The 13256-nt window shown below is 39.3% G+C and overlaps 2 protein-coding genes across 4 annotated transcripts in view; both read left to right on the plus strand.

The window, feature by feature from the left end:
* GFPT2 (glutamine-fructose-6-phosphate transaminase 2) overlaps positions 1–11470 on the plus strand; it is a 16695-nt gene extending 5225 nt beyond the window's left edge. Inside the window, exons 3-19 of the mRNA XM_027682864.1 lie at positions 91–189; positions 895–1020; positions 1588–1646; positions 2155–2289; positions 3717–3778; positions 4724–4803; positions 5077–5194; positions 5844–6007; positions 6537–6632; positions 6738–6835; positions 7181–7301; positions 7457–7614; positions 7751–7865; positions 8470–8597; positions 9266–9433; positions 9857–10018; positions 10623–11470. Coding sequence (XP_027538665.1) covers positions 91–189; positions 895–1020; positions 1588–1646; positions 2155–2289; positions 3717–3778; positions 4724–4803; positions 5077–5194; positions 5844–6007; positions 6537–6632; positions 6738–6835; positions 7181–7301; positions 7457–7614; positions 7751–7865; positions 8470–8597; positions 9266–9433; positions 9857–10018; positions 10623–10667 — 1934 coding nt within the window. The 3' untranslated portion in view covers positions 10668–11470. The remainder of the gene's footprint in view (positions 1–90; positions 190–894; positions 1021–1587; positions 1647–2154; positions 2290–3716; positions 3779–4723; positions 4804–5076; positions 5195–5843; positions 6008–6536; positions 6633–6737; positions 6836–7180; positions 7302–7456; positions 7615–7750; positions 7866–8469; positions 8598–9265; positions 9434–9856; positions 10019–10622) is intronic.
* Positions 11471–13088: 1618 nt separating this feature from the next.
* The window catches only part of MAPK9 (mitogen-activated protein kinase 9), a 30038-nt gene continuing 29870 nt past the window's right edge, over positions 13089–13256 (plus strand). For all 3 annotated transcript variants that reach the window (XM_027682402.1, XM_027682403.1, XM_027682401.1), the window contains exon 1: positions 13089–13158. The gene's annotated coding sequence lies outside the window, so the exon portion shown is untranslated. The remainder of the gene's footprint in view (positions 13159–13256) is intronic.

The raw sequence follows: 13256 nt of genomic DNA on the forward strand, positions 1-13256 counted from the left end.
GTGTGTGCTTGTCTGTATTTTCTCAGTCTTTTCTTCATCCAGTGTATTTAATGTTTTAAATAATACTTGTGACTGTGTCCTATATTGTAGGAGTGGCAATTGATGGAAATAATAATGAAGATAAAGAAAGATTCATCAAACTGGTTAAGAAAAGAGGAAAAGTAAAGGCCCTGGAAGAAGAGTTGTACAGTAAGTGTCTTAAAAATGACCCCTTTACTTTGGCCTCCCAGTCAGATATAATCTGCATCTCAGCAGAAAGTCAGACCATAAAATTGCAGTTGTGGTTTTGTATCAGAAATAACTTCATTGTGAAATCCAATATCAGTTAAACTGTTTGTGCCCCTCAAACCTGCACTTTAAAAGCAAGTTGATCTTTAGATATAGCACTGTGAAATTATCAATCCACTCTCCCCTCTTTTGGTTGCTTCTTTGTTCAAAACCTGGGCTCCTTTGGTGCTTTACTCACGTGACTTCTGTGCTGCAGGGCTGAAATGCTGAAACATGCACTGTGACAGAATTTACGACCATTTAAGCAGCTGGCTGTCATCACAATCTGCTTTATGCAGTGCTTCCATCTGTGAAGGACTGAAGCTGTGTTTTAATACGTTTACACTACAATTTGTAGTAATGGGGTCTGTTAGCCTGGCTGTTGGTATTGGCTGAAAATGCCCCGGCCTTGGCAAAAAAAGTTTTAATCACAGTAGCTTGAACTTTCTGAAGTGTAATGTTGAGAAAGGAAATGGTTTAAAAAAAAAAGCCAGAAGATAACTTTTAGATTTTTGCTTGTAGGAATTCTCTTTGTGTTTTACTCTGTGTGTGTGTGTGTGTGAGAGAGAGAGAGACACAGAGAGACGCAGCATTAAATATTCAGTAAACTGAATTTCTCGTTTATAGAACAAGATGACTTGGATTCAAAAACAGATTTTGAAACACATTTTGGAATTGCTCATACTCGCTGGGCAACCCATGGAGTACCAAGTGCAATAAACAGTCACCCCCAGAGATCAGATAAAAGGAATGGTACGTAATCTCTGCAGCACTTGAACCGTATGAATCTGAAATGATTCAATCCACATAGCACATATGTTATTACTAATGTTATGGTATCTATTTTTTTATGCTGGGGCTGAGCTGTTGCCATTCTAGACACTTTCACAATAAAATATTCTCTTCTCAGGCTAAAGTACCACTGTAAAAAAATTAATGAAATCTGTTCTCTGAAAATTGCAAGTTAGTCAAAGTACAACATTCTTGTTATGAAACATAAGATTGAAAATGTGAAGTTGTTAATATTGCCTGGCCCAGAAAAGGGAGATTTCATACAATTTTTTACTTGAGATGGCTTGATTCTCTTCTAATAGGTGTAGTTTAGAACTGCCTTCATGAATTGGAACTGCCTTCATATGCGGTCAGAATTTGTAAGGTTCTTCTTTTGTTCTCCATGTTGTGATAAACTGTAGGTTTGAAAGCTAGAAGAGGTAGTTTCAAATGTACTCTTAAGCGTTTTTTTGTTCCCTTTAATTTTGTGTTCTGAGTTAAATATCTTAATTATTCCCTGCTGATGAATGTGTGTATTTTTCCTTTTAGAATTTGTTGTTATCCATAATGGAATCATCACAAATTATAAGGACCTGAGAAAATTTCTGGTGAGTCTGTGCCAACTTGGTTCTAAAACTAGAAAGTAAATGCTCCACCAGCTACTGTCGGATCTTTCATGACTTTGGTGGAACCTGAACTCAAGTTTCTTAATATAATTTATAAAATATGAGTGCGAAGAAGTGTGCCTAATAAAAATACTCAGTAGCTAGTGAAGTGCAATATGTTCTTGTAATCCTAAATGCAAAGTATTTATGAGTAGAGTAGCAGTTTGTGCCCTCAGACTCTTTGAGAGGGTGTGTGGAGTGGGTTCCCTCCTGTCTTTGTTTCTTGACAGATGCTAAGCAAGTCTTACTACAGTCTTATTACAGTATTTCCCAAAGAGACTTATTCTATGACAGGATAAGTCCTTATATTTTGTCTGTAGTGATTTATATCCATTTATATCCAATGGAGTGCTCTGCCTGTGCAGTTTCTGGTAGGAGGCAGCTGAGAGACTCTTCAGTGCTTCTTGTCTGAGGATGAACACGCTTTTTACTCTTTTATATGATATTTCAGGAGAGCAAAGGCTACGAATTCGAATCTGAAACAGATACAGAAACAATCCCCAAATTGATCAAATACATGTATGACAACAGAGAGAGCGAGGACACCAGTTTTTCAGCCTTGGTAGAAAGAGTTATTCAACAGTTGGTAAGTGGGATGTTGCTTTTTTCCTGTACCACTTTACAAGCTACTTGTGGGGTTCCTTCAAATTCTGCATTTATGCATTTAGAACCTCTGCAGGAATTCTTAGAAGGTGCTGCAAATAACACTTCTAGGTCTCTAAACAATGCTTAATAGACCAAGAAATGAGATTAAAATTTTGGAGAGTTCAAAGGCTTTTCAATTGTAAATCTTTAAATTGCAGCAGCAGTAGGTTTGGTTTTTGAGGTTTTTTTTGTTGTCTGGGTTTTTTTTAAGCAAGAGATTATCGCAGTTTTTTAATGAAGAAGTTTAATAAAAAAAAATTAATAGGAGCCTCTGGGGGTTGAAATCTTTAGTAAAGGGCAGTGTGTTCTTAAAGGCTATTCTGATCATGTTGAAACACTGCTGTGATTCAAGTTTGGCCAATGCCTTGGCTCCCCTATTTGGAACTAGATCTGACAAGCTGTACTGATTTCCAGACTGTGAAGTGGGAATCTACTGTTACTCAGTATGTGAATGCTTGAAAACTTTGATAGCTGCATTGCAAACTTGGAGAAAGCTGGCTTTGTTTCCTCCCCCAGTCCCTGGGCAGATGTTTTCCCTCCCCTTCCTGCAGTTTCTTACACTCTTTTCACCTCCCCTGTCTCCTCTTTAAAGCAGCTCTGTAGGATTCCTTGGAGCAGGGCTGGAATACACACGGAGTGAAGGCCTGTGTGGGTCAGGAGGGAATAGTGGTGAAGCCACATAGTTGAGGGGAAGGGTGGCTTCACCTGGCCACAGAACAAGGGCAGAACAGTCTGACTGGAGCCCTTCCATGAGAGGAGGGAATGTCACCATCTCTCCTCTGCCTGCAAAGTATGGAGGCCTTTCCTCCTGCTTTTGGAATACTCCTCCAGTTTGCCAGCTGTGTTAGTACTACAGAGATGTTTCTGGCTTTTGTTCTTGTGTTCTGGATTTTTTTTGTGTGTGTGCGTTTTGTTTTTGAAATCCATTAACTAGAATTTGCTGCTTAAACTAGAAATAATAACTCCACATTTTTAGCTGAAAATGCATGATAATGCACTACATGCACATTCTTATTGAAAGTCTTACTGAAAGTAAATGTCTAGCAGTCTTTATGTTGATTATGAGTAACATGTCTGACATTTTCATAACCCTAGAAGTTGTTGCTTTTATTTTTAAAGAGAGGCTAAGTGCTCACTTCCTGATCTCTCAGCTGTTGCACTGCTAATGTCCACGTTGGCTTGTTCTGCTCCATGGCCAATTCCTTTAAAGGTGCAGTCTGCCCTCCAGGAAGAGATTCCTGATAGCAGTAAAGAGTGTTCCTGCAGAGCCTCTTCAGGGAGAGGGGCCCCAGTTTAATGGGATGCAACTAATTGAGATAAGCTGCTGAGGATGTCTTTTTTTTTTCCTTTTGTTTTCATGGTTTCCAGGAAGGTGCTTTTGCATTGGTTTTCAAGAGCATCCATTACCCAGGTGAAGCTGTTGCTACCAGGTTAGTGAAAGTCCAATTTTATACATAATTCACGCTTTAGGTTAAAAAAGGCTAAAGTCTCTAAAGATACTAGAATATTGATGTGTAAAGTGCTTAATTAACCAAAAGTCAGTGAGTCAATAAAGAAACTCAACGTATCTTCTGTTTGTAAAGTTGTATATTAGGAATGTGCTAACATTTCTCCTATATCAAAAAAGGGACAGAAAGGGTATTGTTCAATTTTACTTCACATGGAATAAAGACTGAGATAGGTATATTTAGGTTGGTTAGAAGGCCATCAAAGTAATAGGTTATACAAATAGTGTTCTATAGTTGTCATAGCACTTAATGATTTCTCTTTAAGTTCTACTTTTATTTATGACTTGGAAAACAACTTTCAGGAAATGCAAGGATATTAAAATAGCAAATGAAGTAGCAGTGGGAATAAAGCCTGTTTTATACTATAACCCAAAAGCCCATTGCTTCTGTGCTCTAAAATAGGACTGCATTAAAATTATGGAACAGCCAGCTGTACCATCACTCTAGCTGGAGAACATCTTCTGAAATGAACTATTCTATATGTGGTTCAGGTTTGGGTTTTTTAGGACTGAAGGTATTAAGAGAAGCTACTCTCGTACTCTGAGGTGATGGTGGAGGGTGACTTGTCCTTTTATTCCTGTGATTTTTTTTTTAAACAAAGTTTTCAGTGTGGCATGTGACCCATATAAATAAAAAATTATCTTAATACTCTACAATTTCAGAGGTGCAGTAATGATTTGGCAAATCTTACAGAAGCAAGCCAAGCTTATTTAACTCCTGCCATGTAATGGCTTTAGGGCCATGGTTGAGGAGGCTCTTTCTACTTAGGAAGCTAGATGGGATACTGTCTTTCAACTTCACAGATGTCCTTTGACTTCTTTGTGTGCATGTTTCTCTTCATGAACTTGCTTGTTTTCCCTTTTGTAGGAGGGGGAGTCCTTTACTCATTGGGGTAAGGAGCAAGTACAAGCTCTCAACTGAACAGATTCCTGTTTTATATAGAACATGTAAGTTGATTATTTTTAAGAACTAAAATTACTGTTATTTTATAATTAGAAATCAGGTTAATTGGTCTTTGTACTGTAAAAGTACCAGCTGATGCCCCAAATAGCTTCTTAGCTAAGGATATTATGTTTTTATACTACTGACTGTGCAGTTCATGTAAAAGACCCATCCCCCAAAATATTTGTGTAACTGTGGTACCCTGAACCTCTATAATCTGTAATCTCTGACTTGAACAGAACTGGCCTTGCATTTAAAAAGTCTGGTTTTTTTAATAGGCAACATTGAGAATGTGAAGAACATGTGCAATTCCCGAGTGAAAAGACTGGACAGCTCAACCTGCCTTCATGCTGTTGGGGATAAGGCAGTAGAATTCTTCTTTGCTTCAGATGCAAGGTAGTAGAAGTATTTAAACTTTTCTGAAAATACTAGTTCTTGTTTATAAGTGAGATAGTTCTGGAAATCTTATACTGTCTTGCTGCTGAATAGAATAGCTTCTAATTCAGGTAACTTCATAAAGCCCCCAGGCTCAGGTACTTGAAAAATGTGAAGGCTTTTCATCAGCATTTGAGCTTCAAACAAGCGCAGCCCGTTGCTGACCTCTATGTGAAATACATCCAGTGTAGGAAAGGACTTTGGGTAGAAATGGACAATATCAGCTGAATATTTGGGCAGACTATAGGTTAGTCTGGGTTGTGGTGTCAGAAGAGGAAATAGTGGTGTGGTTCCAAGCTTGGCAGATACCTGGACATCAGGTGCACATTTATCTCATAAACAAGATTGGGACCTTAGTGGGATCCCTCAGGGACACGGGGAGACAAGACCAGATGAGCAGGAACTGGTGCAGTGGTTCCTGAGACTCCTCCTCTGGGTTGCTGTGAGAGTGCAGGAGGAGCAGCAGATGGAGCCATTGCCTTTGAGATGACTCTATCTGCCTTTATGCCCAAAAGGAAGAGACAGAAGCGGGGCTGGAAGTGCTGCTGTGGCATATTTAATTGTTTGCCATTACAAGCTCTGATGTGTCAGGTTTGTTTTGCTTCTGCAGTGCCATCATTGAGCACACCAACAGAGTGATTTTCCTAGAAGATGATGACATTGCAGCAGTAACTGATGGGAAGCTCTCAATTCACCGTCTGGAGCGTTCGGCCAGTGATGATCCTTCCCGGGCCATCCAAACCTTGCAGATGGAATTGCAGCAAATCATGAAGGGTGGGTTGAAACATCTGTAAATGAGTATCATCAAAGATGGATGGTTACTGTTTGTGAAGTAGATAAGGCAGAAAACTCCTAATTTGTTGTGAAAATTATATTTAGGTTATTTCTACTGGGAGCTGACAATTCCAAATTTTAAGACTGAGAGAGGATGGGCAGTCTGGGACCCTTCCCATTTTAGCCTTGGAAAAGTCAAAGATGCTTTTATTCAATTCAGTATTTAGTGAAAATGTAACTAATGTTAACATGTAATTGTTGGCAAAGTTTGACTGTAAACTAAGAATTTATGCAGAACACAAAAGCTTCCTTAAAAACTAATTTAGTTCCCTTGTCAGTATTGGGAAATGAAACCAAACAGAGTGAATTACCAATTCTCCCTTTCTTCTTGCCTGTTCCTAAGGTTTTATTTAAACCGACACAGTCAAATTATCTTGCTACCACAGGTTGTCTTAAAAGTTCTCTTTGTATCTGGAATAGGCTTAAAATAAAAAACCTAAGCATTAACATGTCATGCTTTTGTAAACAGGTAACTTCAGTGCCTTCATGCAGAAGGAAATCTTTGAGCAGCCAGAATCAGTTGTCAACACGATGAGAGGAAGGGTGAATTTCGAGAGCAGCACAGGTAACTCAGAGCAGGTGTTCAGGCTGAGTTGGGCTTAAAAACTGTAAATATACCAATTAGAAAATAAAATGCACCGTTGACATGTGCATATTTATTTGTTTGCAGTTTTGCTGGGGGGGCTGAAGGATCATTTGAAAGAAATCAGAAGGTGCCGAAGACTGATCATTATTGGCTGTGGGACCAGTTACCACGCTGCAGTAGCTGTATGTTCAGCCTTGGCTCAAATGCACATGTAACTCTTAATTGCTGGGGTTTTAGACAACAGCTCTTCATCTGCTTTTTCTTTTATCTCCAACTTTGTATTTCATTGAGGGGTCTCACCCTTTTATTTAGTTTTCCTTTGTGCCACATTCTTTATTAATGCTCCAGTGCCCATTAACCTACCATGCTAGAAGTTGACTTTTTTCACCTTGGTTTTTAAAGCTCTGGTGAGCTGAAACTATCAGTTTTTCTAATAAGAATCCATTTAGCTTATCTCTGACTCATAAGATGCCCAGACATTAATGAGTGGCAATAGTAACAAATGTTGTGTTGCTGCTTGAATACAGACTCGACAAGTATTGGAAGAATTAACTGAATTACCAGTGATGGTGGAACTTGCCAGTGACTTCCTGGATAGAAACACACCTGTATTCAGGGATGATGTGTGCTTTTTCATAAGCCAGTCAGGTGAGCTGCATTTACTGTTGACTGTGTGCTGTAAGATTGCTTTCCATTGCATTTTGCACTGTGTGGGCGTGAATACAGTTATGTAGAACTTTATGCTTTTCAGGAATCGTTACTATCCTCTGCCAACCTGAAGCCAAGATGTAAATGTTTTCCAGGTGAAACTGCAGATACACTTATGGCCTTGAGGTATTGTAAAGAACATCGCGCTCTGACAGTTGGCATCACAAACACAGTTGGAAGCTCAATATCCAGGGAGACTGACTGTGGGGTACATATCAATGCAGGACCTGAGATAGGTGTGGCAAGCACAAAGGTAATTGCTGTTCAATGTCTGACTTTCATACTTCAGCCCTGTGGAATCCAATTAAAATTTTAATTGTAGCACTTCAAACTGAGATCATATTAACTCTCTGCAGACTTAGCTGTTAAATGTTTTGTTTTGTCTGCAGGCTTATACCAGCCAGTTCGTGTCTCTTGTAATGTTTGGCCTAATGATGTCTGAAGACAGAATTTCCTTGCAGAAAAGGAGACAGGAGATCATTAGTGGACTAAAATCATTGCCAGGTATATTGATATTTTGGGTTTGAGGAGGCACAGGGGATGTTGGCAATATAAAATGCTCCTCAGGGATTTTTTTTTCTCATTTGAGTTTCACTCTCCCCCTCCTACTGAAAGGGAGACAATATGAGAAAAATGCACAACTCATTTCTGCACCATTTGCCAATTTTACAAGTGCCCTTCCAAGAAACTTGGCAGGAAGATTGGAATTTTCACGGGCTGGGTTTTCTAATTACAATAAGGTAGTTTTGTATGAGAAATACTATTTGATCTCCTAAATTGGTAGTTTGAATTTTTTAAAACCTTCCACTTTAAATCAGGATAGATAAAAGGAAACTAATTCAAGGTGACTTTAAAACGGATGCTCACAACTTCCTTTAGAAATTCAAATGGGACGCATGAACACTGCTTAAACCAATAGTAGCTTTAAATTTATTACTGTAAATAAGGCTGGAGAAAATATCCTTAAACTGCAGTCAAAGTTACTAAGTTAGTGATTGAATTCTATTAAGTGTATTTGTTCTATTAGATAAGTAGAACACGCTACTACAAGCAAACTATTTTTTCCAGTTAAAAAAAATTTAATATGTTTTTTTCTGTGCCTCAATAGAGATGATTAAAGAAGTCTTGTCCTTGGATGAGAAGATACACGATTTGGCTCTTGAACTGTACAAACAAAGATCATTGCTGGTTATGGGTCGTGGGTATAATTACGCCACTTGTCTGGAAGGAGCTTTGGTAGGAACTTCTCAATATTGTAGAGTGTTATTTAAAATGAGATTTTGTGGCTTCTGCAACATAGATTATTTCTAATATTTCATTACAACTTAATTCTGCTGCAGTAAAGCTGCTATCTGTAACTAGGAGCATTTAATTGAACACATACATAAGGTGAACCTGGATACGATATCAATTTCTTGTTTCTTTCACGTAATAAATGCGGTGTTTAACGAGTCTGTTTAAAACCAAAAGCCTAACAATTTACACTACTGACTCATTTGAAAATAACATCAGAAAAATCCAATGTGCTGGTGTTTAGAAGGGGTGCTTGTGAAGGAAACTCATGAATTATGTTACGAGCATTCTAGTTGAAGTGTTAAGGGTGTAGACTGCATCAGCCAAGGTTGTGCTGGGGGTTTGGTTCTTAAAGTTCCTGTTGATTACTCCAGTTCTTTATCTGCAAATGCATGTGCCTGGGCAAGCTCTGCTTCCACCCACAGCCTGCTGGAAATCCCAGCAGACAGCCCATGTGTTATCACTAATAATTGATCTTTGAAAATACCAACTTGATACCACGTGTCTGCATTGAAGTGGCAGAGGTACAGCTTTGCTGTTTTGCTTCTTGTGGCTGCTGTTTCTCCTCTGATTTACCAGTAACTTGATGGTATTTCTCTTTTTTTTTTCAGAAAATAAAAGAAATCACCTATATGCACTCTGAAGGGATCCTGGCTGGTGAGCTGAAACATGGGCCATTAGCCCTAATAGATAAACAAATGCCTGTTATCATGGTGATAATGAAGGATCCTTGTTTCACCAAGTGCCAGAATGCTCTGCAACAGGTCACTGCTCGGCAGGTAGGATGTTCAACTATTACAGTGTCAGAGGGAAAGAGATTGTGCACATTGTATTGCTGCTGGCTGTGCCTCCAAAAAAGGATGGACTGCCGATTTTTGTTTTAATTATTAAGTTATAAATAAGGTACTACATCTGCATTTTAGGTTGTCATTACAGGTTAAGACCAGCAGTGAAAAAGATTGCATGTGGGTCATTTGTTTGTTTAGGTTCTTTTGTTTTGAAGCAAATGGAATAATGTTAAAACTCTGTGAGGTGAAAACATTCAAGTCTCACAATACAGTGAAAGGCAAAAATCATTACACTGGCATTGCCTTTGTTAGATACTTGAGTGTCTTCAAACATAGACAGCCATGCTGTGAACCAATATTTCAAAGCAGTTCTAGGTAAGCTCTTCACTTACCAGTGCAAACTTGTATTTTCAGGGTCGTCCAATCATTCTGTGTTCTAAAGAAGACACAGAAAGCTCAAAATTTGCCTACAAAACCATTGAGCTCCCTCATACTGTTGACTGCCTTCAAGGAATCTTGAGTGTTATTCCTCTTCAGTTGCTTTCATTCCACCTGGCTGTTCTCAGAGGATATGATGTAAGTGCTTTCTATATTTAACACTCCAGTTAGTGCAGTTTTGAACTTCCTCCTACCAGTGTAAAGTGAGAGACCCAGTTGTATGGCATATGGAGCAGAGAACTATGATAACAGTTAAAGGAGCTTATCATGACTATGATGGTACACGTGGCATTTCAGTGCCAATTCTGCAGTTCTGTATTTTTTAAATTGCTATCCTTCAAAAAAATTATAGAGATCATTTGTTAATTTGATTAGTTGAGAATAGACATGGGACTTTTTTAGAGAACTAAATCTTAAAATGTGATACTGTAGTTTAACCTAAAATAGGTCAATGCTTTCTACAGCTTGGCTTGCTGATGTGTAGGTGTCAGTTTGATAATGATGATGGCTTTGGAGGGGTACCCTGAGCAAAACAAATCTGTATTTGTTAGTAGAGTTTTGGAAGCAAGGATGAATTCAGCCGCCAGTCATTATCTGCAGATCTATAGTCTGTTGTGTGTGTTAATGTGCTTAGAATAAAGCAGAACTCATTAGGAAGTCTGAAAAACACATTAAATGAACTGTCAAATGCAGAATGCCAGTATTACTCTGTCAATACTGAAAGTCTGTCTCTTCATTCCAGGTGGACTTTCCAAGAAATTTGGCCAAATCTGTTACTGTAGAATAACAGCCAAGAACAGCTGATGTTTTTGTCACCAGACCTCCGAGTTATATTTGTAGAAATGTATTGTTCTCAACTGATAGGTACATGTTTTTTTTAAAGAGAATGACAGTGCTGACTGGAAAGTGTCAAAAGGATTTATCTTGCAGCTTAAAAAGCTTTTGATGTGCCTTGTACCCAAGTGCTTTTGCTTACAGCAAATATTCCTCTAAGTCCTGGAATTGCCAAAGAAGATAAAAAATTGTTTACACATGGTATACTGAATGAACTTTTCTACTGTGCAATATATATATATATGTACAGCTCTCTCCAGAGTAACTGTGAACATTTTTTTTAGCCTACACTACTTAACTAGTTTTAAAGATATAGTATTTATAACTACAATTGTATAGCTTTTTTTTAAGTTATTTTTTTAGTACATTGCTTATCTGTAACATTGTTAATGCTCAGAATGTAAATACTGAGCATGTTGACACTTATGTACAGTTGTTGGGGATTTCTCTTCTTCAGCCTCAAACTGGAAATTTGTTGTCCCTCTTCCTCCCCACCTTTCTCTCCTCCCCTTTACATCTGTGTTTTATATTTAACCAGTCATTTGCAAAGTTGTTCTGTAGCTGTAAATTCCCAGCTGTGTTCTAAATTTCTGCTTCTTTCAACTAATTTGAAAAGCTAGAACAACATTTGTTTTCTATGCCACCCTAGCTCTTATTTACATAACATGTACAGTGCAACAGAATAAGGGAACTGGATGTCTTTCAAGTGATATTTTTGTTTGAAGAGGGTACAATGAAATTACAATGCTATTAAAAGATGATATAATTCTTTTTGTTTTGTGGCTTGGTTTTTTGTGTTTGTGTGTGTGTTTTTGTTTAGTTGGTTTTTGTTTGTTTTGGTTTTTTTTTAACTTGATGACTCTACATCTCAGATCTGAGATGCTTTCCAGACAGGTACTGACACAGCAGTGTCATCCCTGCAGGTTCTACTGTTGTTCACACCAGCTGTTGATTAAACCTTTGCTTTTTACCTTCTGCTGAGGTAGATGAACGTGGAAAGAAATTTCCTACAGGGAAAAGAAACGCTGTGCCTGTGTTTTTACATATGCTGCTCATGGCCACAAAGTTGCCTCCTTGGCCAGGAAAAAGTTGTGATAAACTTGCATTTAATATATAGTATCTAAACTCCAGATATTAGAATTTATATAAAAGAAACTCCAACACCCTATACTGGCACATAAGAGAATACTCAGTATATCTTCCAGCTAGGGATGAAGTCCTATTTTAGTAACATATACATTTGCAAAAGCACACTGTGCTAGCTGTGAACTAACTTCCAGTAGGGAAGTACTTATAAACCTCCAAATAAATAAGGTAGATACACACGTGAAGTCCTCTGCTCTTTTGTGTTCTTTTTTTTCAAAGGGTCAGAAAGCATAATATTTAATTTTTCTACATTTTATGAACTAAACACTTGACCAGTAAAAGTTTCTTTATGCTGTTCCTCTGCAGGTTGGCTTCTTAACGGAGTTGTTTGAATGCTTGTGTAGGTTAAGAGCTTGAGAGTATCACACTGGATTGTAATAGGAGCTACTTAGTGGAAACTGGTATAGTACTTTTTATAACCACATAAAAGAGCCCAGATCATAACAAAAAGCATAGTGCTAGTCTGACCTAGGTCCCAAGAACATGTAACTCTGTATCTGACATGTTTTGGTAAGTAATGCAAAGGCCCCTTTTACTCTCTGTCTAGAATTAGTATCCTCTTCATATTAAAAAGACTATAAAAATATTAAAAAAAACAATCAAGGGATACTGATGTCATTTAGTCTATATAATACATTAAATTGACTTATTAAAAAAATTACAGGTGTGTTTTTCTAAAACCATCGGTTAGAATAGAAATCACGGGAATTGAAGCTCTCATTAGTCCTGGGAGAGGTGGAAAATTGAGTTTATTTTTAGACAGCACCTGTTTTAAAAAACAAGCAGTCCTGGTGTCAAGGGGAGTGGCATGGTGAAGGGTGGAAAGGTTATGGTTCTTGAGTGGGGCTGAAAACCAACACGTGACATCACTGTGCTGTGCCGCTCTGAGGGCTTCTTGTTACAGGGGAGGTGTTTCCTTCATGAAGGGCCTCTCCCTGCGGCTGTGAGGAGCCACCAGCCACCAACCGGCCATGTCGTGGTGGTGCTGCTGCTGTGAAATGACGTCACAACCACAATACATAAATGACGTGTGTTGTGACGTCATGTGTGTTGATGACGTCACGCGAGGGGCGGGGCCGAGCTGTCCCCCTTCTCCACTGCGGTCCTTCGCCGCCCTCCCTTATATAGCGGGTGGTAGGTCCCGCCCCCGCGGCTCGATTGGCTGAGCTCCGCCGGCCGAGGGTCGCGATTGGTCAGCCCCGCTGTCAGTCAGCGGGCGCGCCGTGCGGAGCGCCGTGCGGCCATTGTGGCCGGGGCAGCGGGAGGCGGCGGCCGCGGCCGGTGCCGCTCCGACTCAGGTGAGGGGGCGGCCGTGAGGGGCGGCGGGGCTGGAGCCGGGGCGGGACGAGCCCTGGGGCGGCCGCAGCTTCACCCGCGGGCCCCGCCCGCCGCGGCT

Source organism: Neopelma chrysocephalum, unplaced genomic scaffold (genome assembly GCF_003984885.1).
Source record: "Neopelma chrysocephalum unplaced genomic scaffold, ASM398488v2 Primary Assembly neopelma1_63, whole genome shotgun sequence".
NCBI classification, from domain to species: Eukaryota; Metazoa; Chordata; class Aves; order Passeriformes; family Pipridae; genus Neopelma; species Neopelma chrysocephalum.